Source organism: Dermacentor albipictus, chromosome 5 (genome assembly GCF_038994185.2).
Source record: "Dermacentor albipictus isolate Rhodes 1998 colony chromosome 5, USDA_Dalb.pri_finalv2, whole genome shotgun sequence".
Lineage (NCBI taxonomy): Eukaryota > Metazoa > Arthropoda > Arachnida > Ixodida > Ixodidae > Dermacentor > Dermacentor albipictus.
Window position 1 is genome coordinate 33,664,104 of NC_091825.1, and position 26,443 is coordinate 33,690,546.

A 26,443-nucleotide genomic window follows, 5' to 3' on the forward strand; every position below is an offset into this window, starting at 1 on the left:
TATCATTAGTACGAAGTATTCAACTACTTGAAAAATTTGCTATTTTGTCAGTAACACGGCTTCATCGCCTTGCCATATGCAACGATTTGAAGGACCGAGTAATACAATGTGTCTTTGAGAAAAAAAATTTGAATGATGCCTTCTAACTCAACTAGCACGAAATACAAATTATTGCCAAAATGCTACAATATTACTGGCAGGAAAAATAAACTAGGAGGACAACTTATGCACTCCAGCAAACACGGGGACATGTTTTACCTATATATGTGATGTCGAAAAAACGCTGGTTCATTTGGCATGGAATGACCCCTTTACAAGTTCGTTGTTTAAAAAATGGCAAGCAGTCGCATCTTTCGCAATTGTTTGCAAGGACACCTTAGCCAATCAAATTGGATCTCAACACGGCGCCCCGTGAAGAACTTCATGAGGCATTGCTGGCTCTGGCTAAAGCAGCACTTTCATCTACAGATATGAGGTGCACCAGATGCACTTGGTGGGCGTCGGCAATCTTGAATATTAGTGAGGATAGTGTCCGTGCAAAACAGCTTTTGAGAGCGCACGCGTAATTGGCAAATGTCATCCACAAAAAAAAGAAAACAACACTTGAATCTTTCTCACTTCTTAAGAAAAGTGATAACTACACTAGGGCCCCGTTTATCACTCACTCTCAAAAATCTCAGCTCAAGGCAACAAGGTGAGCATGCGTGACAAGGGGTAAATTTTTCGTAGATAATTTTCTGTTTTTATAGCCTCAAGCGCAGTTGTGAAACAGTACTGCCTGGCTGTTAGTAAGTCCAACTGATATTGAGCGCCCGTATTGCCTTCAAGTTGTCTGTTTTCAACATTCGATGAACTAAAGACTCCGTTAACTCTCTAGGAAGCCGTGCTCTTTTGTTACGCTGGCACCATCTTTGCATCAGATATGCGTACAAAGAGAGGACGCCACCACCCCACAAATAGCCTTGACACAACTGTGTGAAATCATAGGAGTTGTCCAATGGGTGCCATAATAATATTATAGAAGCTACCAACTTGAGCAGCTATATTAAAAAAACTAAACTATTGGGTGTTTTACTGATATTAGCTGACTCCAATTCACCAAAGTTTTAAATGCAATGTGTTGCCTCTCGTGAGCTGGCAAGTTTTAAAGCTGCGGAGAGGATTCTCATCCCACGTTCACGTCGTTTCCAGCATATCGAAGGTTTAATATTCACGCTGGTCGGCGAAATAGGACGTCCTGACGGATGAAAAAAACATTTACCTAATACTGCACTCCTTCTGCTGTCATGAGATACAGTGCAGTGGTTCCTAGTGCCTCTCTGTTTACACAGCATGGTTACGACGCAAAAACAAAGAACGCCTGTCTTGCAAAAACAACGTCTGTTGTTCATGGTTTACATTGGCACAGCCTAGTAGGAGATGGGAAATCCGGTGTCGAGGACGTGTAAAGCACTTTATCAGCGTAGTCAACGCGACGTCGTTGTCGTCTGTTGTTCTACTCGCGCGCTACTTCAACGTCGTTTTCATTGTCTGGCACATACCCGCGGCGATCATAGAGGATGTGGCATTTGCCCCTCCTTTGAAAACGAGGCATCGTCCCGATGCACCAACGTCCGAAGGCTGTGCACAGACGGTGCAAAGTTGAGGTCATGAAGAAAAGTGTGGCTTCATACGAATCACGTGCACAACCTCGGGCAGATGCCGCCGGCGTTTGGAGCAGTTATGGCCGTGGGGGACAACTTCATAATTCACATCGCTGATGCGGCGCAGAACTGTATACGGGCCGAAGTATCTTCGCAGGAGTTTCTTAAAGAGCCCCCGCCGACGAATAGGAGTCCAGACCCACACCTGGTCACCGACGTTGTATGTGACGGGTCTTCGCCGAATATTGTAGTGTCGGGCATCGTATTCCTGTTGTTCTTAAATTTGGAAACGCGCAAGCTGTCTGGCTTCCTCTGCGCGTTGTGTAAACTCCTCGGCACCAGTCTCGTCGTGACCGCACTCGTGTGGCAGCATTGCGTCCATCATGGTTGTCCTTCCCAGCCGTAAACGACATTGAAAGGCGTCACGCATGTTGTATCTTGGCGCACCGTATTATACGCAAATGTAACGTATGGTAAAATCTTGTCCCAGTTCTTGTGGTCGACTTCGATGTACATATTCATCATGTCTGCCAGAGCCTTATTCAGACGTTCTGTCAGCCCATTGGTTTGGGGATGATAAGCCGTGGCCTTTCGGTGAGTGGTACCACTTAGTCGCAAAACGGTGTCCAGAAGCGCAGCCATGAACGCAGATCCTCTGTCTGTTATGACCACTGCGGAAGCTCCATGCCTTAGGACGACGGCTTCGATGAAAAATCGTGCTGCTCGGCTGCTGTTCCACGTTGGATAGCACCTGTTTCGGCGTATCGAGTAAGATAATCTGTGACGACGATTACCCATCTATTTCCGGCAGTAGACAGTGGAAATGGACCTAACAGATCCATGCCAATTTGTTCAAACGGCGCTTGCGGTATCTCGACAGGATGCAGCAGTCCAGCTGGCTTGCCGGGTAGGGATTTGCCGCGCTGGCAATCCAGGCATGTCTGTATGTAACGTTTCACGATCGACGCAAGTCTTGGCCAGTAGTACTTTAGCCTAATTCTTGCGAACGTGTGGGTGTAACCCAAGTGACGAGCGGTCGCCTCGTTGCGACAGGCATGTAGGACTTCGTCACGAAGATATGCGGGAATGACGAGTAAGTAGCTGCAGCCACTAGGTGAAAAGTTCTTTTTATAGAGAACGTCGTGGCGCAAGCAAAACGAAGGCAGCGCTCCCGCGAATAACCTCGGCACGCTGTGTTAGGAATGGCCGGACGGGTGGCAACGTGCCAGCTTTTAGCCCGCTGCATGTGTTCTTATCCAACCGGACGGGGCGCCCTTCAGAGAACTGCGAATAAAGTGGCAGCCACGTGGTGCGGGGTCAGCTCAGGAATTTGGTACTCGGCCGCGCCACCCGGGGCAAAGCAGAGTTCTACGAAGCCCTCTGACGTCGGCTCCGGACCTTCACACCTGTGTTTGTGTGCAACACGAGTATGTGGGCCATCCTTCTCCAAAAGGGCGGGTCATCTTCGGTGACGTCGAACGGTGACGTCCAATGATGACTGGATGAACGTTTCCGTTCGCTTAGAATCAAGGGGGGACCAAGTGCTTATAAGCAGCCGTTGCCGGCTGCTAGGGTGTGCTCGTCGATGGGAGCTGAGTGCTCGTTGTCATGCGAAAAATGTACTCGTGAGCTGTTTGCTCGTAAGCTGTTTGCTGTATGTTAGTCTTGCGGGCTCCATATGGGAGTCACGCTAGACTGTCAATGTGCCTCATGTTTAAACTGTAAAGACTGCCAAGAAATCATGCTCGCCTTTTCCTGTCGGCCCAAGTTCATCCCAACAGCTACGACTGCCAAATCATACAACTGAATGGCAGCGGTGAAATCGGCCTACGGCTCGTAAATCGGCCTACGACTCGGAGACAGCAACGGCAGCTGACGGACGTTGGCACATGGTGACCGACCGGTATCCTTATCAAGTTGGAGGCGACTTGAGATTGACCACCTCTTGCAACTGACTGGATACGGCGGGGAAGTCCTGGTGATATGGTGCTGCTTCAGTGGGTAAGCGTTTGGTTTTGGCTGTAAGATTTACCAGGCTTCAATTTCTCTGTGTTTTTGGATTTGATTCGCTGGGGATCTTTTACTTGTATTTTGACTTGCGTGGGTATCGCAACAAGTATTGTGTGACAGCAAAGTCAAAGCTTAAAGTAGCCACCTTGGTCCTAATGTGTTTGACGAGAGCTGACCTGTTGTGGTTGTGTGAAGAGATCGAGGTAAACGTAGAGGAGGACTTGACGGAAACCGAAATTCGTAAGACAATTCTCGAAAGTGAGAATGATTTGAAATTCATAGAACAAATGGGCAAACAAATTTTAAGTAAGAAACGGGAACAGGAAGCCATTAGGCAAAAACAGGATGAATTTAGGCGAAAACAGGAAGAAACTAGGCAGAAACTAAAAAGCATTTCGCAGGAAAAAGACCTAACAGAAGTAACGAGGCAGTACATTGATGCACTGAACAAAGAGATTGAAGGTCTTGAGCAGTTAATCGAGCAAAGTCAACAGCGGCTTGAGCAATCTGTAGGCTGCACGCAGCGAAAGTGGGAGCAAGTAGATAGCAGATTTTGCTCAAAAGCCGAGAGAAGTAGCAGCACCTGCGAGATTAGCAGCACGTTCATAAGTGCACTCGAAGTGCTAGCAGCTAACAATGCCTTAGTGGCCGCAGAGGCCGTTAAAGGTCAGAGTGAGAGCGACGAGGTGCTGTGCCAACAGAGGACTGTAGAGACAGCTAGGGCAGCTGCGAACAAATTGGCACAGTTACCGCGCGTGTGCGTCGCTTGTAATGTTAGCGAGGTTGCTAGCGAAGTAAAGAGTACTGCTGACCGAATAGACACGGGCAACCATGTCGAGTCAGATCTCCGTGCCGAAGAGAAGTGCCAGCTGGACGATGCAGTTGAGAGTAGTTCTCGGGATGGGGAGCTCCGTAGCTCACGAGAGAACAACTGCATTGTTCAGGGATTAGTGCGGCTCTCCGCCAGTCTAGGTAGCCAAGCGAGCAATGATTTAGTTAAGGATCAATCAGACTGTGCGGTGTTGCAAATGGGTCGCAAGCCCCAAGGGTAGCGTCGGCCTAGCGGCCTTAGGCACAGCCGGAAGCATCCGAAGGTCCTGGCAAAGGATGAGTCGACTGCTAACAGAACAACTTGTTTATTGTAGCATCGCAAAAGAGCGGCCGGTCAGGTCGACCGAAGTGGAGAGACGGGAGAGTACGTTACTCGACGGAAGAAATCGGAGCCTCTCTCTTGGCGTCCGGGGGCAGCTGCTTTTATGCTCTCGGAGTCAAGGGCAAGATGGAACGGCTCCGGATGGGGCGCACGTGACGGCGCCACGCGGACACGTTGAGACTAGAAGATGACGCATCCACCGGGTCGGCGCCGGTTAGACCTCCTCGCTTCACAGTTGGGGAGCTCCTCTCCCCGGCTGCCGCGCTTTGACAAGCGCGGGCACCAACATGCACACACACACACACACGCACACACGAAGACACGTGGCATTGAAACATGTCTGGAAGTGCTTGGCGGGGAGGCGTTACGGCAGCGCTGAACGGGCCAAAATGTCCGCCGCCCCGAACGAAGCCCCGGCGTCCGTTGCATCCGCGCCGGCCATACCGCGCATCGTAGGCGAAACGTAACAGACCGCCCCACCAGGAGAAGGAGATCGCGATGGTCAGGGGACTGCATCCGCTGTCCGGAGGGATGTCGCTCGATGATGCTCATACCCGAAGTCGGTCGTTTTTCGGCGTTTCTTGAGCGCAGCGCACAGAGAAGGCCTCCTTCTCATGTTCAGGTTCACACAGGACACTGCAAAGTGACTTGGGGAGAGTTGCCATTTTTCTTCTCGTTCCCAGCAAGCGTTAGAACTACGCCGAAACTCAACCGCTCAGTCAGCAAGCACGACACAACCCTCACTGAGCCATGCCAGGCTCTTTCCCCTTTTATACTACTGCCTAGTTCCTTACAGTACTCTAGCAGCACTCAGAACGCGTCCACAAATTGGAAAATTGCACTAGAAAGCACATCATGACTTTGAAACACTAAACAAAAGAAATATGTTAAAGATCCTGCCTCAGGAAGAAAAACATCAGTAACAAATAACTTTGAGGCTGATTCCTACGTTAGGGGACTCGACTTAAGCCATCGGTGTTACCGTTGAGACTCCCCTTTTTGTAACGCACCTCAAAAGAATATTGTTGCAAAGCGAGGCTCCAGCGCAGGAGGCGGCCATTTTTTGGGAGAGATAGTCTACAGCCATCGGAGAGGGCAGTGATCCGTCTCAATGATAAACCTCGAGCCGGCTAGGAAGCATGACAATTTCTGAACGGCCCATAGCAGACAGGCACACTCTTTCTCGGTGGCGCTGTACGCTTGCTCACGACTGGTCAGCTTACGACTAGCATGCAGGACGGGGTGTTCCACTTCTCCATTTTCCCGTTGGCACAGTACAACGCCCATGCCTCGCTCACTGGCATCGCACTGAACAACGAAGCATTTTGTGTAGTCTGGCGATCGTAGCGCAGGCTGGCTTGTTAGGGCGCTCTTTGGGGCGCTAAAAGCTCTTTCCTTTGTCTCGTCGCAGACGACTGTCTGGGGCTCTGTTTTTCGTAGACCATCCATCAGGGGAGCTACGATATCAGAGTACCTGCGTACGTACCTCTGATAGTAGCCGGCGACACCTAAGAACGACCGAATATGAGTCTTCGTGCGTGGTTGCGGGAAGTCTCGCACAGCGGCCACCTTTATTTCAGAGGGGCGGCGACGACCCCGACCAATCACGTGACCGAGGTAGACAACCTCGGCCTGTGCTAACTGGCACTTGGGAGCCTTGACTCTCAAGCCTGCTTCACGCAGGCGAGTTAGCGCTGCCCGGAAGTGTGCCATATGCTCAGACCAGGGATGCGGAGAATATCGCTACATTGTCTAAATACGGCAAAGCGAATTCTTGCTGTCCCCGCCATACTTTATCCATGAGGCTTGAAAAGCAGTATGGCGCGTTCTTCAAACCAAAACTCAGCACTTTAGGACGGAATGTTCCCATTGGTGAAATGAACACCGCATACCTACTAGCCTCTTCTGTAAGTGGAACCTGCCAATAACTCCTGACAAGATCTAGGGTGAAAATAAACTGAGCGCTGCTAACTTTCTCAAGACGCTCCTCGATGTTAGGGATCGTATTACTTTGATCCTCAGTGATGGAATTAAGCCTGCGGTAGTCGACGCAAGGACGAGGTTCCTTGCCCGGTACCTCAACTAAAATCAAAGGGGAGATATAATCACTCTCACCCGCCTCAATAACACCGAGCTGTAGCATTTTCTTTACTTGAGCCTCCATAATATCGCGCCGGAGGGGTAACACCCAGTACGCCTTGGATCGTACTGGCTCTGGGGAGGTAAGTTCTATTTCATGAGTAAGAACAGAAGTCCTACCAGGCCTCTCAGAGAACTTACCTTGAAACTCTTGTAAAAGCTGGTGTTCGGTTTTCTGCTCAGGCGACAGCGGTGCTTTACTGATTAAGTCACTAATGACCTGATCAGTGTATTCTCTGTTCGTCACTGAGCCTAGTCCCGGAAGCTGGACCGGAAGCTCTTCGGGAACGTTTACCATCATACACACCACTGCTTCCCGTTGTCTGTAGGGTTTGAGCAGATTACAGTGGTAAACTTGCTGTGCTTTCCGTTTTCCTGGCAGATTTACCACGTAGTTGACGTCCGACAGTTTTTGAACAATGCGTGCTGGGCCCTCCCACTGCACGTCGAGTTTGTTCTTTAGCGACGTGCGCAATATCATTACCTCATCGCCCACCTCAAAACCACGGGCCCTGGCTGTCCGATGATAATAAACCTTGGCCCTCTGCTGGGCCTTTGCCATTGCTTCACATGACCACTCCTGTGCCCTTCTTAAGCGTTCGAGGAGCCTAAGCACGTACTCCACCACGACTGGGTCGTCGCCCCTGCCTTCCCTATATTCTCGAAGCATGCGAAGCGGAGACCGCAGCGAGCGACCGTACACAAGCTCAGCTGGCGAAAACCCTGTAGCCGCATGCGGCGCGGTCCTTAATGCAAACATCACCCCAGGCAGACACAGCTCCCAGTCAGTTTGTTGTCCAAAACACAATGCTCTCAACACGCGCTTCATGACGGAGTGGCGCTTCTCAACGGAATTCGAATGTGGGTGGTACACTGAGCTGTGTAATAGCTTTACCCCGCACCTTTCGAGAAAGGCTGTCGTCAAAGCGCTAGTAAACACTGTGCCCTGATCTGACTGGATTTCCGGAGGAAAACCGACTCGCGCAAATATGGACAGTAGTGCATTGACTATCTCAACTGAGCTGAGTTGTTTAAGCGGCACTGCTTCAGGGAACTTTGTCGCTGGGCAGATCACAGTCAAAATGTGTCTGTACCCCGTGACTGTTACCGGCAGAGGTCCCACTGTATCCATAACGAGCCGTCTAAAAGGCTCCGTAATGATAGGAACAAACTTCAACGGCGCCCTCAATTTGTCCCCTGGTTTGACCACCCGCTGACAGGTGTCACATGTCCTCACAAAGTGGTCTGCGTCCCGAACACCCCTTGGCCAATAGTACTCTTGCAATAGCCGGTCCTTAGTTTTCTTAACTCCTAGGTGTCCGGACCACGAACGCCCATGCGACGAGCGCAGCAGATCCTGACAGTAACACTGAGGCACGATCAGCTGATCGAACTCCACCACTCCCCTGCGGTCTAGATACTTCCGGTACAGGACTCCACTTCTTCCTACAAAACGAGCATTTTTCTTGACGATACCTTCCTTGACATGGCAGCGCATGTTTTCTAGGCTGCTATCCTTTTTTTGCTCGGCTATCAAAGCCGACCGGCTGACTTTTAGCAACCTATTAAGTCAATCTGACGTCGGCGCGATGAGCGAATCTGCAGATAGCTCTTCTAACTTTCCCGTGTCGGGCATTTCGTCTGCAGTATCTGGTGCCTTCAACGCTACAGGCTCAATTTTATTCAGTTCGGACATGCTCTGAATATCAGCTTGCTGCGCCTCTGACCCTTTCTCATTGTTCGACAACGTCGGCCCCGCAACTACCGCCTCTGCAATGAGTTCCCGAACTTTCGATCTGGTTAAGGCCTGAACGCTAGCCTCACCAAACAAAAGCCCCTTCTCGCGCAGGAGGTGATCGGACCTGTTCGAAAATAGGTACGGGTACTGTGGGGGGCCGCATAGATGGCTCTGCGGCCTCCGTCTCAAGTGCTCCGAAAGTTCCTTCAATAAGCACTTTTGCTACGGGCAGAAACACGCTATGAGCTTCCACGGCTTGCTTGATCCATGCGCACTCGCCCGTGAACATATCGGGTTCTACGTAAGAGGGGTGAACTACATCCATTGTAGCTGCGGAATCACGAAGCACTCGGCACTCTTTCCCGTTCACGAGGAGGTCTCGCATTTAAGGCTCGAGAAGCTTCATGCTCTCGTCAGTGCTGCATAATGACAAAAACACGACTTTTGTTTTTGTTTCCGGACATTGCGCCGAAAAGTGACCCGGCTTCTGGCACGTATAACACACGCGCGCTTGCCTCGTCTCGAACCCCTTTCTGCGTTCGGCTTCGGCTGCCGCCGTCTCCTTACGTTCGGTCGGACTGCTTTCACTCGCATCCGCACTACGTGTGTTCCCCCTTGCTCTCATGGGTGTGAACTTCGGCCTCTCAAACTTGGAGCCAAATTCACCCTTTTGACCGTCCTCAGCTCCGCGAGCCCGACGCGTCACAAACTCCTCGGCCAGCTCAGCGGCTTTAGCCACCGTACCAACGTCTGGCCTATCCAAGACCCAGTACCGCACGTTCTCAGGTAACCGACCATAAAACTATTCCAGCCCGAAACACTGCAGAACTTTCTCGTGGTCACCAAACGCTTTCTCTTCTTTGAGCCACTCCTGCATGTTGGACATTAGCCTGTAGGCAAACTCTGTATATGACTCACTTCTGCCTTTCTCATTTTCCCGAAACTTCCGACGGAACGCCTCCGCTGACAGCCTGTACTTTTTTAGCAGACTCGATTTCACTTTGTCGAAATCCTCTGCCTCCTCTCTCTTCAAGCGAGCGACTACGTCGGCCACCTCACCGGGTAACAAAGTGAGCAAGTGCTGTGGCCATGTTTCCCGAGAGAACCCCGGCTTCTCGCACGTTCGCTCAAAGTTAACCAGGACCAAAGCAATGTCCTCTCCGTGCATAAACGGCCGCATCAGGTCAGTTATATTGAAAAATACTCGTTCACCTGCACCTTGCGCCTGACTTCCATTACGAGCGCGTTCCATTTCTATCTCAAGACGCTTCATTTCCAAAGCGTGTTGACGATCGCGCTCTTTTTCTTTCTCTTGTTGCTTTCGCTCTTTCTGTTCTTTACGTTCGCGCTCATCTATCTCTTTCTGTTCATTACATTCGCGCTCCTGTATTTTTGCCGTCACCCTCTTCTCAATGCTCGCAAGGCATTTCGACAGCCCGTCATCCTCAGCTTCTAACTCAAGAATAGCCCTTAGCAGTTCTGGTTTTCTGAGTTTGTCTGAGACATCCAGACCCAACTCTTTTGCAAGCTCCAGCAATTTCGGTTTGCGGAACGACTTCCAATCCATGGCTGCTCTGAATGCTGCTTTCTCTACTGCCTACTATTGTCTTGCCGCAAACTAACCCGGCAGCAGCGACAACCACAATTAGCAGCTCTGTTTCTGACACTAACAAAAGCCTGGCTAAACTCAGAAGAAGAAAGTCCCGCACTCACCAAACCTCGCAGCCAAGAATTCAGCGCAGTCGTTCCACTGCAGGCAACCAGTCATCACACAGGGCTCGTTGCACTGCTCCCGGAGGGTCGTTGTGCTGCTCAGCATAGAGTCAACCGCATATCTTCGCTGCTGGCCTCCATTGTCGCGATCTCACCGCTGGCAAACAGTTGTTGCAATCTCACCGCTGGCACCCATTTGTTGCAGATGGGTTGCAAGCCCCAAGGGTAGCGTTGGCCTAGCGGCCTTAGGCATAGCCGGAAGCATCCAAAGGTCCTGTCAAAGAATGAGTCGATTGCTAACAGAACAACTTGTTTATTCTAGCATCGCAAAAGAGCGGCCGGTCAGGTCGACCGAAGTGGAGAGATGGGAGAGCACGTTACTCGACGGAAGAAATCGGAGCCTCTCTCTTGGCGTCCGGGGGTAGCTGCTTTTATACCCTCGGAGTCGAGGTCAAGAAGGAACGGCTCCGGATGGGGCGCACGTGACGGCGCCGCGCGGACACGTTGAGACTAGAAGGATACGCATCCGTGGGACCGGTGCCAGTCAGACCTCCTCGCTTCACAGTTGGAGAGCTCCTCTCCCCGGCTGCCGCGCTTTGACAAGCGTGGGCACCAACATGCACACACACACACACGCACACATGAAGACACGTGGCATTGAAACATGCCTGGACGTGCTTGGCGGGGAGGCGTTGTGGCAGCGCTGAACGGGCCAAAATGTCCGCCACCCCAAACGAAGCCCCGGCGTCCGTTGCATCCGCGCCGGCCATACCGCGCGTCGTAAGCGAAACGTAACAGCGTGTAAGAGACCGATCCGGGCCGATGAGAGGTGTAACGGCCAGCACGAGGCGCCAGAAGGCGACATGAAAGAGAATTCAAAGAGAAAGTGCCGCAGAAAGAAGCGCCCTAAAGATAGGTATGGGGTGACTAATGAAACGCCGCCAAAGACGGCGAGAGACCCAAAAGGACGGGGCGCGAGGAAAAGAATGGTGTGGTCGTCACTGACGATGTTGACGCATCAAACACGTTCGAGCCATCGGTCAAAGGGGGACCGCGAAGCATGTTCTGCACGGACGCGGACAAAGGGCACGGGGCAGTTAAATTCCTCGTCGTTCGGTCGTTCTTTCCGAAGCTCAGCGTGTAGTCCAAAGTAGCGCAAATGTTGCAAGTCGAGACCAGGTGGGGAGTAGCGACGCGGTCACTCGAGTTTCTTAGGAAAGAGGGGCGCCAGGACGAAAATTGGCGGGAGACTGTAACGTCTTGGGGGAGCTGATAGTGAGTCAACCCTTTTGTTGTTCCTCGGTAGTCAGAATAGCTTTCGAACCGCGACCACCTCGAGTACGGCTCAATTAGTATGAGTCAGTTGTAAACGTTTGGAACGGGAGGCCAAGAGAGCTTCCGTGGAAGTAAAGCATGTCGTTTTGTTTTAATTTTGAGCATTTGGAAGATATCGCGATTTAAGACTACAGTTTCTTTCAATATGTAAGGTATGAGCTTTGTTTATGTTTTGTTTAAATAGCTCCGAGAGTTGAAAGACGCGTTTTAAGTAAACCTCTAGTTTAACGAGGTGTTAGTTAATGAGTAAATAAGCTTTCTTTTTTTGTGTGTAAATAACCTGAGTGTCAAGGTTATCGTTGAGAGGCATATGGTAACGCGCGTGTGCATTAGTTAACCTTCTTTTTTTTGCAAGCGTTTCTTTATTTTCTAAGCTTAATCGCGTAGGTTTTCAGTAAGTGCATCATTTGCACTAAGAAGCGTTCTTAGTTCCATGAGCGCGTGTCTTGTGTGGACTAAAGGAACAAATGTGAGTAAGCGTAATGAAACGTTTGCGGAAGACGCAAATACGCGTTCGGAATAGGGAGCACAAAATTAGCGCGTTTGTGGTGACGCACCGGTGGAGTTGGCCAGACGGTTCGGTGGTAACAGTACATGAGATAAGTACGCCACTGCGCTAGGGTAGGAACAGGCTGTTCGTGAAGTTAGGCTGCTTAAGATATGTTAGGGAATTCGTGGTTGAAAGCCTTCGGTTTAATTCTGTGTAAACCTTTGCTCTTGTGCAGCGCGACGGTCGGGTTTGGTCGAACTCAAGAGGAACGTGAACGCTCGCTGTGGCGGCACAAAGTTTTCGGGCAAAATTTGGGGATTCCCAATTGAGTGACTTGCATTGAAATTGTGATAGGAGGCCTGGTGGGTTAACAGCTAATTCCGGGCGTTTGAACGCTGATCGGTATTGTGTTGCCGGGTCGATTCTTCTGATGCCAGTTGTTGTGAGATGGTTGAAGGCATTCCAAGTACGCACGGGTTGTAGAGAGCAAAGCCATCGTCTTGCTTCCTGCCCAGCGGTTGCCAGCACTGGCCAGGCGAGATTTTCCGGGCCATGGAGGAGCTATTAGAAATGGCCGGACGGGGTGACAACGTGCCAGCTTTCAGACCGCTGCACGTGTTCCTATCCAACCGGACGGGGCACCCTTCAGAGAACTGCGAATAAACCGGCAGCCACATCGCGCGGGGTCAGCTCAGGAGTGTGGTACTCGGCCGCGCCACCAGGGACAAAGCATAGTTCTACGAAGCCCTCTGACGTCGGCTCCGGACCTTTACACCTGTGTGTGTGTGCAACACGAGTATGTGGGCCCGCCTCCTCCAAAAGGGCGGGTCATCTTCGGTGACGTCGAACGGTGACGTTGAACGATGACTGGACGAACGTTTCCGTTCGCTTGGAATCAAGGGGGGACCAAGTGCTTATAAGTAGCGGTTGCCGGCTGCTAGGGTGTGCTCATCGTCGGGAGCTCAGTGCTCGTTTTCATGCTAAAAATGCACTCGTGAGCTGTGTGCTCGTAAGCTGTTTGCTGTATGTTAGTCATGCGGGCTCCATATGGGAGTCACTCTAGACTGTCGATGTCGATGTACCTCATGTTTAAACTGTAAAGACTGCCAATAAATCCTGCTCGCCTAGCTCTTCCCAAGGTCCTCCCGACAACTACGACCGCTCCAAATCCCTACAGCTGCTTGTTTTTCCCTCCAAATAATCGAAAAGAGGAGCCAGTTCTGGGTCCTCGCGTTGGTGGCGTGAAACGGCGACGCTATCTACCACGCCTAGAAAAGCCGCGTCATCATCGTCGTGCACTGCAGTCTCAACAGGATATCGAGAAATGCAGTCGGCGTCGGTGTGTCGTTTCCCTGATTTGTAACCAACCATGAAGTCGAACTCTTGGAGCCGAAGACTCCAGCGCGCAAGCCGACTGGCTGGATCTTTTAAGTTAGCCAGCCAGCAAAGTGCATGATGATCACTGAGAACGGTGAAACACCAACCTTACAAATATGGCCGAAATTACAGGACGGCCCGCACTAGTGCGAGGCATTGTTTTTCTTTAGTGTAATAGTTAGCCTCCGTCCTTGATAGCGCCCTGCTGGCGTAAGCAATCACTCTTTCGGTGCCATACTGCCGCTGTACAAGCACTGCACCAAGGCCGACATAACTAGCGTCGGTATGAATAATCGTAGGAGCGTCATCATCAAAGTGTGCGAGCACGGGAAGCGTCTGCAGCCGTTGCCGTAGGTCGTGAAATGCCCGTTGCTGGTCTTCGCCCCCCACAAAGGGGACATCTTCTCTGGTGAGATGTGTTAATGGCCATGCCATGCGTGATAATTCCGCAATAAAGCGTCGGTAGTAGGCGCAAAGGGCCAGAAAACGTCACATGGCCTTTTTATCTGATGGCGTTGGGAAATTAGCAACAGCAGAAATTTCTCAGTGTCAAGTCGGACACCTTCACGACTAACAACGTGACCGAGAAAGTGCAGTTCTTCGAAACCAAAATGGCACTTTTCAGGTTTTAAAGTTAGACCTGTTGAGCGTATTGCTTCAAAGAGTGCCTTTAGTCTCCGTAAGTGTTCCTCGAATGTGACGGAGAAAACAATCACGTCGTGGAGGTACACCAGACAGGTTTGCCATTTGAGGCCTGAGAGTGCCGTGTCCATTAATCGTTGAAATGTTGCTGGCGCGGAACACAAACCGAAGGGGAGCACCTGAAATTCATAAAGTCTGTCGGGCGTCACAAAAGTGGCCTTCTCACGGTCTTTTTCCCCACCTTCTATTTGCCAGTAGCCACTTTTCAAGTCCATCGACGAAAAGTAACGTGCGTTTCGTAGCCTGTCCAGTGAATCGTCGATACGCGGTAGCGGATAAACGTCTTTCTTTGTGATGTGGTTGAGTTTTCGATAGTCGACGCAGAAGCGCAGGCTGCCGTCCTTCTTTTTCACCAATACGACAGGCAATGCCCAAGGACTCTTAGATGGCCGAATAACCCCGTCCTCAAGCATCGTCTTCACTTAGGTTTGTATTGCCTCGCGCTCTTTCGGTGCTACACGATAATGATTCTGCCGAATTGGTCTGGCGTCGGCTTCGGTGACAATACGGTGCTTAGTGAGTAGCATCTGGCTGGCTGGTGACGTTGATGAGAAGCAGCTCTAAAACTCATCGATGAGCTCAAGAAGGCTGTTGCGTTCGACGGGTGACAAGGTGGGACTGATGTCAACCACAGGGGCCGGCACAGCGTCGGTGGACGTCGCATGTTTCCCTTAGAGGCAGTCTTGTACTGAGGTAAATTCGTCGAAGTAAGCAACAGCCATGCCGTTAACATTGTGTCAACGTTCCCTGATAAAATTCGTCAGTAGGAGTTCAGCACGTCTGTCGTTTACGGTAAAACAGCCCTAGCGATGGAAACGCCTTGACTCAGTACCAGTGCGTCGATGTGTTCGACGACGCCAGTCCCGGTGTTCAAGTTGTCACAGATAACAGGTACGAGGGAACAGCTTCGCGGCGGATGCGTGACGTCGTCGTCGGCGATACGTAAGAGGGGTCGCTGGTGTTCCGCGAGGTCGACGTCGTCTGAGCTCGTAGCAAATGTGACGACGAGGTCACAGACATTAATCACTGCACCGTACTCTCTTGAGAAATCCATCCCCAATATAAGTTCCTTGCAGCACTCAAAGAGAATGACGAGAGTGGCGACGAAGTTTGTACCGGCGATTACTAATCTGGCTGTGCATTTTCCAATAGGCGTCATCAACTGGCCGCCGGCAGTTCTGATGTTGGGCCCAGTCCACGGCGTCTTCACTTTTCTCAGCCTGTAGACCGCTTTTCACTTATTATCGAAAAATGGGAACCAGTATCGACGAGAACGACCACTTGGTGGCCGTCAATGCAAACGGCAAGATTGGCGCTGACGGCGTCGGTTACAGGGGGTGTGGTTGGAGTCGTCGGAGTGTTAGAGTCGTCGGTCGTCGCTTATGGGGGCTCTTGCAAAGTTAGACGGTTTGCAACCTCACCCCCGGAGGTCGCTGCCTCTAGTTTCTTTGGTGCGGGTCGGGGGACCTGCCCCTAGAGGCGTCAGGAAAATCGCGACGGTCGGTTTGGTGTAACGAGCCGGAGAAGGGGAGCGCGATCGAGGCGTCGCTGAACCTTCCGGCCGAAAGTTTACGGAATTTTCGTCGCAGGTACGTGTAGCATCAAACACAGGGTGATTGCAGTTGGGAAACCTTAGACACCCAGCTGCGTAGTGGCACGCGCGGTAAACATGTCCTGCTTCGTCGCAATGAAAGCATAGCGGCCGGCGGTCAGCAGTGCGCCGCAAATCTGTTTTTCGAATCGGGTAGCCGGCAGGGAATTCGCCGTAAGACCGAGGCGCAGCGGTCGGTTGGCGGCAATAGGGCATAGCTGGCGGCGGCTGTGACGGTCGAAAATAGGGCGTCGGGGGTGACAGTGATGGCTGCGTCGTAGTGGTTGACGGTGTCAGAAGCATCGAAGTGGTGGGAGGAGGACGATAGACAGCTTCCGCGTTGGTTAATCGTCGCGGCACCGCCTGCCGGTAGGGCGACGAAAAGGCCTGTCGTACTTCCTCCCGAACGATATCAGCGACAGAAGCCACCGCTGGTGTCATAGGAGAAATCCCGAGCTGCCGGATCTCCTCTCGCACAATCTCTCGGATGACTTCGTGCAGAGACGTGCCGCAGCTCTCAAGTAGAATTGGAGGATTCACCGGTGAGTTCTTCCGATCATATTGGTGGTACTGTTGCTGTAGTGCCCGTTCTATAGCGGTAGCGTCCTTGCTAAATTCGGCCACTGTCGTCGGTGGGTTCCCCACGAGTCCGGCAAACACTTCATCCTTCACTCCGCGCAAGAGATAGCGTAACTTCTTTTCTTCGGCCATCTCAGAGTCTGCTCTGCGTAAAAGGCAGGTCATATCTTCTACAAACATGGCGACGCTCTCGTTTGGTTTTTGAATACGGGATTCGAGCAGGCGCTGCGCATTGTCTCTTCTGTCGCTGCTAGTGAATGTGTCTAGCAGCTGCGTGCGGAAGGCATCCCATGTCGTCAAACGTCTCTCCCGGTTCACAAACCACGTTCGCGCCCTGTCTTGAAGCGCAAAATAGACATTAGCCAGCTTTTGCTGGGAGCCCAGTCATTATAACTGGAGACACGCTCAAATTGCTCCAGCCAACCTTGGGCATCTTCAAAAGCGTTACCATGGAAACTTTCTGGGATCTTAGGATTCTGTAGCGTCACCTGCGATGGAGTTGCAGTAGCCATGGCTGACGTAGGTAGACGCGTTCCTGCAGGGTCCTGCAAAGGGTTGAACTCGGGCGTCAGGACTAGCAGGCGGCGACTGTACCGGTGAACAAGAGTTTCGGCGAAGGCAGGTGATTCCGTGTTCAATGTATGGCTCCGCGAAGGGGTGCCGAGCATGAGGTAATCCTACCCAGCACCTCCACCAGTGTCACAGCCTAGTAGGAGACGGGAAATCCGGCGTCGAAGTCGTCTGAAAGCACTTTATCAGCGCAGTTAACGCGACGTCGTTGTCGTCATTGTTTTCCTACTCGCGCGCTACTTCAGCGCCGTTTTCATTGCCTGGCACATGACCGAGGCGTCCATAGAAGATGTGGCAATATTTACAGTCACATGTATCTTCAAATCCACGGTTCCCTTCTCAGCGGACAATCTGGTAACAATTATTGCATATTAACTCAGTCGCAGTTTCTTGAAACAGAACTAAAGAGAACGCTAATTTTTACAATCATAAAAAACATTTAGCAGAAAAATAGAGTCCCTCATGTACGATTGGAACTCACGTCCTTGCATTAATCGCTAGAAAACCACCTGATTCTTGTTATTTTCCTTATTTGCAGATAGACCCAGGTAGTTCTATTGCTCGAAATGTGGGAGCTATGATTTCCTCTTTAAGACTTCTCCGTTTTCTATGCCATTAAAAATTCACGCCCGAAACTTACGTACATCAACGTCGGCATTTATTATTTTTGAAGCGTTAATTTTCGCAAACACGGCACCTTCTCTACAAGAGCTCCAAATTAACACAGCAAATTATGCTGACAATCAATATACTCGAAATACTTTTTTAATAATACGTAAAATAGGTTCTGGTGAAAAGACTTAACATATTTTTCTGAGAATGAGACTATTTTGACTTGCTAAGTCCGGTGTCTTGCTTTATATTTTGGGCTCGATTTTTAGCTGTGAACATATGCCAACTAGTCAACAGCAGTACGTTTCACGAGAAACAAATTCGCGCATTTATTTGGTCTTGTAAGCCGAGCTAACGTGCTGGTAAGTATTTGCGACTGTCCTTTTGATCTTCTGAGTGTGTATTTGTCAATGACAACGCAGGTAACATATGTATTCCTGTCCTACGTAACAAGCCGTAAAGTCGGCGAATAATAGCTTGAAAGAGAAATGGGAAATCTCATTATACCTGAACTCTGTGCTGCTACAAGCAGAATGCACACCATGGCCAGCACCAAGACCATCATTAGCAGTACTGCTACGTAAGACAGTGGAGATTTTCTGTTGGCAAAATAAAACAAAAAATGTATTGAAACAGCAATTAGTGGTTACAAGCATGAGATATCTTTTCTATTGAATTTGAGCTAGTTAAGCGTAGAGAGGCCAACACTCACGTCTAGAACGACGGTGCGTAGCACTGGGGACAGCATGAGGGACACCAATGGTTGGAAATAGGCCACATCTGAGCATGCGTGGCACCAATGATACGCAGACCATGCATTTTTTATCCTTGTTTATCACCGCGGCTGCAACAACTGTTTTGGTCGTCAAATGCGCTGTCGACGGTGTAGCGCAAACAGACACACACAAATAAACAAACAAACAAACAAAAAAGCAGCGAATCATTCTTCTGGGCACCCGATGCAAACTGTGCTGCAAGCTTATTCTCTGTTCGCGGACTCATCTCTCGGGCAGCAGATTTGCACTCACTTGCCAGCAGAATAAAGATTTGGTGCTACTATTCGCACCAGGCTGTTTGCACGCGGGCGCTTGGCTGCTCCTGAATTTAGCGTTCGGAGCGTGCGTGAGTGAGCCAGCTGCTGTAGCAATGCCCATTTATTATTTACGTGGCTTTACTGATGCTGCATTAGAACTTGTGACCCGCCGTAATCGCTTAGTGACTATGGTGTTGGGCTACTAAGCAGAAGGTCGCGGGATTGACTCCCGGCCACGGCAGCAGCATTTCGATGGGGCCTAAATGCGGAAACACCCGTGTGCTTACATTTAGGTGTACGTTAAAGAACCCCAGGTGGTCCAAATTTCAGGAGTCCTCCACTACGGCGTGCCTCATAACCAGAAAGTGGTTTTGACACGTAAAGCCCCATAATATTGACACGTGTACTTATCTTTATCGGGCGACCACGTTTCGCCACCTGACAAATGTTATCGCACAGCGCCGGATGCGCCTGCATGTATCCGAAGTTTCTGGAAAGTTATTGATGCTTCTATCCGCTGTCAGTTGTCGCCGAGCCTTTTGTTATCTGAGTTCATCGCCTGACGGAAATGGTGTACAACTTTGTGGAAGGCACGCGGGTCCCAACGATTAGCCTGGAACATTCGACGAGTGCTGTATAAAAGGCGATGCGTTTGACCCGTTGATCAGATTTTCGACGACCGCCGACCGTGTTCGCCGCTATCGTTGTGCTATAAGTGCAGCCTCTTTTGCGGACACAGGTTCGCCCAATAAAAGTTAGTTTCATCTTTCCCAGTATTGCTACTGTGTTCTTCAACGTCACCACGTGGCAATATAATACAACTCCAACAATGGCACCCGGCTTGACACTCGACGAAAGAAATACTATCACGGTGATGGAACGCACGATGACTAAAATAGTCATTTCGGTGGCTACGAGACGTGCATTGGAAACTGTTAACAGAGTGCTCGAGCTTTTTACAAGGAAGGTCGGCTTGCTGATGATGCCCGTCGTCGACCAGAAAGGGCTATAGCCGATGAAGGGGACCGACTGTTCAAAACCCCTTTCTCAGGACCCGGGAAATTCGGGATATTTTGGGATTGGAGGTTTCCACGCAAACATGCGTCGGAGGCTTCATTCAGACGCGATAAAAAGCAGTATTGATGCTCACAGCCCCCAACTTGGAAAAACGCACAGGGATCAGCGCATATACTTCGCTTCCTTTGTGCAAATCTGGACACCAGACAACTGGCGGGCCGTTGTGTTCAGCGACGAAGCCATGCTGGGACCCCCGGTAACGTGTGCGTCGTCCAGATAGTAGCAAATAACACTGGTTTTCTTGCATGTCTTATGCTGGAAATATTCCATTAGCGCGCAAAAATTGTCCGCAAATTGTTTTAGACAGAGAACAGAGAGAGAGAGAATGAGTATGTTCGTTTATGAAAGACAATAGATTACAGTCATGCGAACAGCGAGACCTAGAGTGTTGCTACTAATTAGTGTAACACACTAAATTTCACAGTAATGACAATATATGTATTCATGTTGTATTTGAGTATGACGATGAAGAATTCTGATGTGTACACCTCTGGACAAGAATATTGTAGCAACGTTAATTTATTGCTTGTCATTCGGGCTTCTTCCAAGGCCGTGGCTAATCAGTGCTGGAGGCGTTTTTTTTTATTATTCAGGAAGTGCGGTTTATCACGCAGGGATGACGAGAGATACGTCTGGAGTGTTTACTCGAGTGGGCGCACCTCAGTCACCGTGTGGAGAGTAGTGAGTTATCATGGCCTAGGACTGCTTCAGAAGCTTGACGCAGTAGTTCTGCGGAAACCCGCAAGGTGGAGAGAAGTAATGAATAAAGGGAAAATCAGACATCCACCCGTTCGTAGCAATTGCTACAAAGGAAACCTATACGGGTTCCTCGAAAGAAAAGCCTCATAGTTGAAGAAAAATTCGTCCTGGTCCGGGACTCGAACCCGGGACCACCGCCTTTCCGGGGCAGCCGCTCTACCATCTGAGCTAACCAGGCGGCTAGCAGATGGCAGGGCGAAGTCGAATTTTTCGACAACACGAAGCAAAGGCAAGAGTTTTAAGGCAAGCTTAAAAGACGGATGATGGCAGCAGCCTATGCGTGCATACTAGAAACGGTCCTTTTACCTTACGTAGTGGACGGCCCCGTTCCAGACGGGCTCTACGAGTTGCAGCAGTATGGCGCGTCTGTCTACATAGCCACTAAAGTTCGAGAGATTTTTGGCAGCCTCGGTGTAATGACCTTAGAGCGGCCTACCAGAAGCCAGGACTTAATATTATTGAATATGTATGGTATCTGCTGAAAACGATCTCGCCCAATGGCCTGGCCTGACAAGGTGTATTTCAGGCGATCTGTAGGGCACTGTTGAAAAGGAGTGCGTTGATCTGCGGAATGACCCCACTCTTATGGACCACTTTTACACGTCTCTCCCTTCCATAATTCAGAGGACACAACTCTCTTTTGGAGCCGCAACGCGATATTAGTTTGTCTCACTGCAAAATTCTGCGGCACGAATGACAAGCACTACGATAAGGATGCTGCATTTGCTAAGACACCTTTTCCTGGAACTTTCGAGTACTGTTAGCAATGAGAATTCTCGCTCACGAAACGCACAAGGAAATGTTTCCGTTTACCGCTCCTGTATGTTGTGCTTACATTTGACGCCCTTGTTGAGGTACCTACATGTGCTGATTTCAATAAATCTGCAAAGTTCAGTATATCTAGGCAGTATTTTTCTTATGTGCGATGTGAACCTACAATTATTCGCAATTAATGCATAGTTGGCGATTTGACGACCAATAGATGATGAAAGTAGGTTAGTAAATTCCCTCCTAACACACGGCAATAAACGCAATACACTATGCAATATCCACGGCGCGAAGCGTGAAATATATTTGCGACGCAATAGCGGTATATATCGCGAACTGAAGTTCGCAGTATCATGATAATAATAATCATATCATAAACCTGCAGTATAAGGGCTCTAATCCGGGCGTTTCCACGCGTTTTGTTTTTCTTTCGGCGCTGCACCTTTGACAGCGCTTTCTGGCGGCCAAATCAGTTGTCGCAGCCGCGGCGATAAACAAGGAGGGAAAATGCAAGACAGGTGCGTCATTGGTGCCGTGCATGCTCCATTGTGTGCTTATTTCAAACTGTATATGCTGCTCGTGCACTCCCGAATGTGATGTTTCGTTGTTCTAGACATGAGTATTTACGTCTGTACAATGGCAGTCAATCACACGGGCTAACTTTTGCTTATTTTAGACAAACGTGTGACCAAAAAATACACTTTTGATATTTTGCATTCATGCGAGAAGATACGTGCTTTGTGAAAAGTAAACGATGTGTTTCACTTACTTCGCAGCTGCAAGAAAATACAATACAAATCAATTCACTGATATAGTTTCGTTTCTTGAATGAATGAAAATCAGCCAATGAAAATGTCGTTTCTGTATGTGACAGTTAAATAATATGAAACAGTATTAATTTTCAAGAGCCTCGCAACTATGCCTTTATATATCCGATAGGCGAGTAGCGATAAATGGTAGAAAAACAATAAATACCCTCTACAACTCTCCACTGCTATATCCCTGATGTTTGCCTTCTGTCTCAGTGGGAAGCTGGGTGGCATACGCAATTAACTGCACGGCTAGTGTTTCAGGGAGCATTTTGTAAATACATTACTAACAAGATGGCTCACCAATTGTTTCTAGCGAGAGGGATCTAATTATTATATGCGAGCTCCACCACTGCAAAAGCTGTCGATGTTGTCGGCGTGACGTGGCACGAGGGATCACGTGCAAACAGCGGCCACATCGGCTGCTTCGGAAAAGCCCAAGCAAGCTGAAAGCGAAAGTTTAAAATTCTAACTGGGCTGTGGTTCTGATTAACAGGGGAGGCTTTCCTGCTTCGGGTGTCTGCTTGGCAACCCTTAAAAACACTGTAATAAGTAGGGGCTGCCTAGAAGGTGCCCCACATGGTAGGCTAGTGCTCGGTGTCGCAGTGCCGGAAGTATTCAACGGAGCCCGGTGTCAGCCTTCACAGTTACCCCCAGGACAAGATGCGTGAATCTTGGATCGTGAAACTTAGAGCTGGCAAGCAGCCATTAGCTAAAACTCCGGTGTGCGCAAACACTTCCTCGAGGAAGATTACTGCTACGGCATCGTGGCTGCGATGATGACTCAATAGCAGAAAGCGCGCAGTGAGACGCTCGCCTGGCCGCACTGCCAGGCTGATGTCATCTCGCATTGGTCTATTAGTTCTTTGACGCTAGATACTGGCAAGTTCACTGGAATGGAACGGGAAAGGTAAAACTCACATTTAAAAAGCGCATGACATATGCTAATGTTTGTGTTAGCACCAAAGAATGAATGTACTTGATTAAGAAAACAAAAAGCAAGAAATTCCTCCTTGAGAAGACCGACAAACATACAGTATGATCCAAGTTGTGAAATGGTATTGAAACGTCCGAGAACTATGAAAAAAAAAGAAAGATCGAATCGTCCATATGGCATATCAAAGGTCGCGTTAGGCGTCCCGAAGTACCTGGTTATGAAGAAATTATGTTTGAACAGCGCTGATAGCATCCACGCAACAGTTCTCATATGCTGCGGCCTAAAGCTCATGGCATGTTGCGAAAGCGAAACATTATGCACGTGCATGTGTGCAGACACACAGTCGGTCGCTGCGAACCCGTGCGATCGCTGCATTGAGGTTACGTTCCGTTATGCTTCATTTCATTACAGAAACAGCAGATTACAAGAACGTATTTCATAGTTATCTCTCAGCGATGGCCTACCTTTCACGCGAGAAACCCGTTCGGGCGACTCCATCGCGTCCACCGCGTTCAGTGGGCGTTAACTCTACGTATTTAGTAAAGATATAGCGTCTGTAAATCATTGCGTGCTTTCTGTGTGCGCGAGGTTAATATTTTGACACTAAAACTTCTGTCGTTTCGAGAATACTTACAGATTTATCCTGCAGGCCTCTCATGAGGTTTTGTTTTATTCAGCACACACAGCCAAACCTATGAGGAGTGCGCCGCGTTATCCCTCGTACTAGGCAAGCGAGGCGCTTTCGACAGATGGCGACTCTGTAAGTCTTCGCTGCCAATACTGCAGATACATTATCAAGCAGTTTTTCTATGTAAAGGTTTTCAAAGCTTGAACACGTGTGTCGTGCGCCGTATATATTTCCTGGTAGGTGTGACATCATCTTCCTTTCTGGTGAGCGAACCTGGCCGTTTAGAAAGACAGGTTTTTACCGATTGGTGTTCTTTTTAGCATATTTAGCTCTCATATTATATCACTCACACTCCAGTAAAGGGCTTTCTTCGAGTTCAAACAAACGTAATTATTGCACTCCGTTATCCATTGCATGGATTGAAAGGAAATGCAATTTTGCGCATTACTCTGCGTAGAATGGAACGTAACCTGCCTCACTAAAACTTCTCTTCTAGAAGATTCCAACATGTGAATTCGAGCTACATGAGCATTTTTGATGCAATAGCGTTTCTTACTTACTTCAGCACCGTTTTTTGCACATCCATCTATACAGGGTGCCCCGCGGAATTTGAACGAAGATTTTAAAAATCAATGGCGCGTTGGGAGCGAATTGAACCAAACTGATAATGTTCGCACTGGTCTCTAGTAACTCAGGCATTTTTTTTATTTTCCCTATAACTCAGCAGTTAGGCTTAATTACCCAAATTTTTAATAATAGGCTGAAAACCCTAAGATTGATACGCAGAATTGTAGAGCACCTTCGGAAACTACCAATCGAACTGTTTACTGTACAACACGCCTGACGTAGTCCTCTGTTCCGGTTTTCAAAGAAGGCCCGCAAGGTATGAAAAAAAAAAAACCCACTTGACGGAGAGCTTGCGCAGTGGTATTGTGCTGCTCCTAAGCGTGCGTTCGATCAACAAGGTCGGCTGCATCATAACGTACATTGATTCGACAGCCTCAGTCGGACGCCGACTCACTCTCCAGTCTTGTTGCCGGTCCCTGGCACACACCACGGCTTCTGCAGGTCAAAACTCTGTGCGCGAGGAAGTTTCCCGCCAACTTTTCCGTGGTCCCCTTCACTCAGGAGCAACCCTGTCATTAGCCACCTACGCTTCACACTGTTATTGCTGAAGACGTCGTTCAAGCTTCTCATGTCGCTCACCACCAGCAGCCTGTGGTCGCGCCTCCTGCTTATGCGCAGGCACTGAAGTCTGTAGCCATGCCACATACGTGCGCGCAGGTAGTGCGTAGTCCTTTCCAGTCGCATTTCTCGACCCTGCAACAATCTGCTGCCCCCGCCGCTGCTACTACACCTTGGACCACGCCGAGAGCCAGCAATCCTTAGAGGACGCCTAATAATCGTTCCCTTTGTTACACCTACATAGCTCCAGGACTCGTTGCTTGCTATTGCCATCATTCGCTTCAAGCATCCGGCCACGTTGCCCGGCCTTTCCAGTACGTTAGAAGGGCGATGTTTTGGATTAGCCGGTTTTTCATGTAACTTTGTGATGCAGAGCGAAGCGGGACAGAAGACACAGAAAAAAATTAGGACAGGCACTTGTCCTCATTTTGTTTCTGTGTCACCTGTCCCGCTTCGCGCTGCACCACGGCAGCCAGCCCATGCGCCATTCCGCTCTTCGTCCCTCACAATGGTATTTCTGTGCTGCTTACCCTGAATTTCCCTCACGCCGCTCTCGATCTCCTCTTTGATGATCACTCTCCCCAATGCGTCGCCAACCTGCACCCTTCGACAAGAAAAACTCAGTGCCGCTGTTAAGGAGGCATAAATTGCGACATCTTTGAACTGGCCAAGTTCTCGCTCCAGTCCTGCTAACATGGTCACAATATTTGTCTAAGGTGTTTCTACTTTGCACTGGTGGACATCGGCGCCACCGTTTCTGTTAAAGCCGCCAAACTCTCCCGCTCACAGCGCAAGGTAAGCACGCCGCTCTCTGGGCTGTCGCTTCACTCGGCAAACGCGCAGCACGTTAAACCTCTCGCCACCTGTATACAAGGTCTTATCTACAATGGGGAGTTCATGGTTTTCTTTGCCTGCGCACATAACGCCATCCTTGGATGGGACTTCCTATCTCGTCACAATTCCACCATCGGCTGCGCACGAGCGAAAGTTGAATTTTCGTCCCTGTGTGACGCAATATTCCGCGACGCTCTTGATCAGCCACCCACACTGGTCGTCCGCGAGGATGCCAACATTCCACATGGTTCTTTTGCCCTTGTCCTAGTCTTCCGCAGTGCTGTCACCGATGCTAAGGACTTGACGCCATCTGACACATTCATGAGCCGCAAAGCCGTTCCAATGCCTTTTGCAGCGTTTGACATCGCAGGTGGCTTCAGCGACATTTTTTTATACAATCCCCTTTCTACGTCTGTTGCGTTATTTGTCGGTGAATGTCTCGGCCACGTGGAACACCCTGACTCTTCGTCCTTTACTAATGTGCCAGGCGAAGTTTCCCATTTTCGCTCCAGTGAACTACGCGCACTTCCAACGCTTGAAGAGTCGTCAAGTGACATGTTCTCGAGTTCCACCGCTAATACAATAAGCCCTACCGAACACTACGACCTTCTTCAGCTGCTACACCACTTTAGAAGGTGATTCGATGCTTCTCAACCGCAACTGGGCTGAACGTTGGGAGTTAACCACTACATTGACACCGGTTTACACCAGCCATGGCGTGAAAGACACTGCCGCGTCCCTGCAGATGAACTTCATGTCAG

The 26,443-nt window shown here is 49.7% G+C and overlaps 1 protein-coding gene and 1 non-coding gene across 10 annotated transcripts in view; both read right to left on the reverse strand.

The window, feature by feature from the left end:
- The window catches only part of LOC135908105 (uncharacterized), a 126,598-nt gene that overhangs the window by 90,875 nt on the left and 9,280 nt on the right, over positions 1–26,443 (reverse strand). For 3 of the 9 annotated variants that reach the window (XM_070539543.1, XM_070539542.1, XM_070539541.1), the window contains exon 1: positions 18,160–18,251. The exons of 5 other annotated variants lie outside the window; for them this stretch is intronic. Coding sequence is in view for 1 of the 4 variants with exons in the window: in XM_065439857.1 (XP_065295929.1) it covers positions 18,160–18,217 (58 nt within the window). In the remaining 3 variants the exon portion in view is untranslated. Of the gene's footprint in view, positions 1–18,159; positions 18,252–26,443 lie in introns of those variants that run through there. One more of the 9 variants, XM_065439857.1, reaches the window with a different exon arrangement.
- Positions 20,625–20,699, reverse strand: TRNAS-GGA (transfer RNA serine (anticodon GGA)). Its single transcript has one exon. It is a non-coding gene; the product is annotated as a tRNA-Ser (tRNA).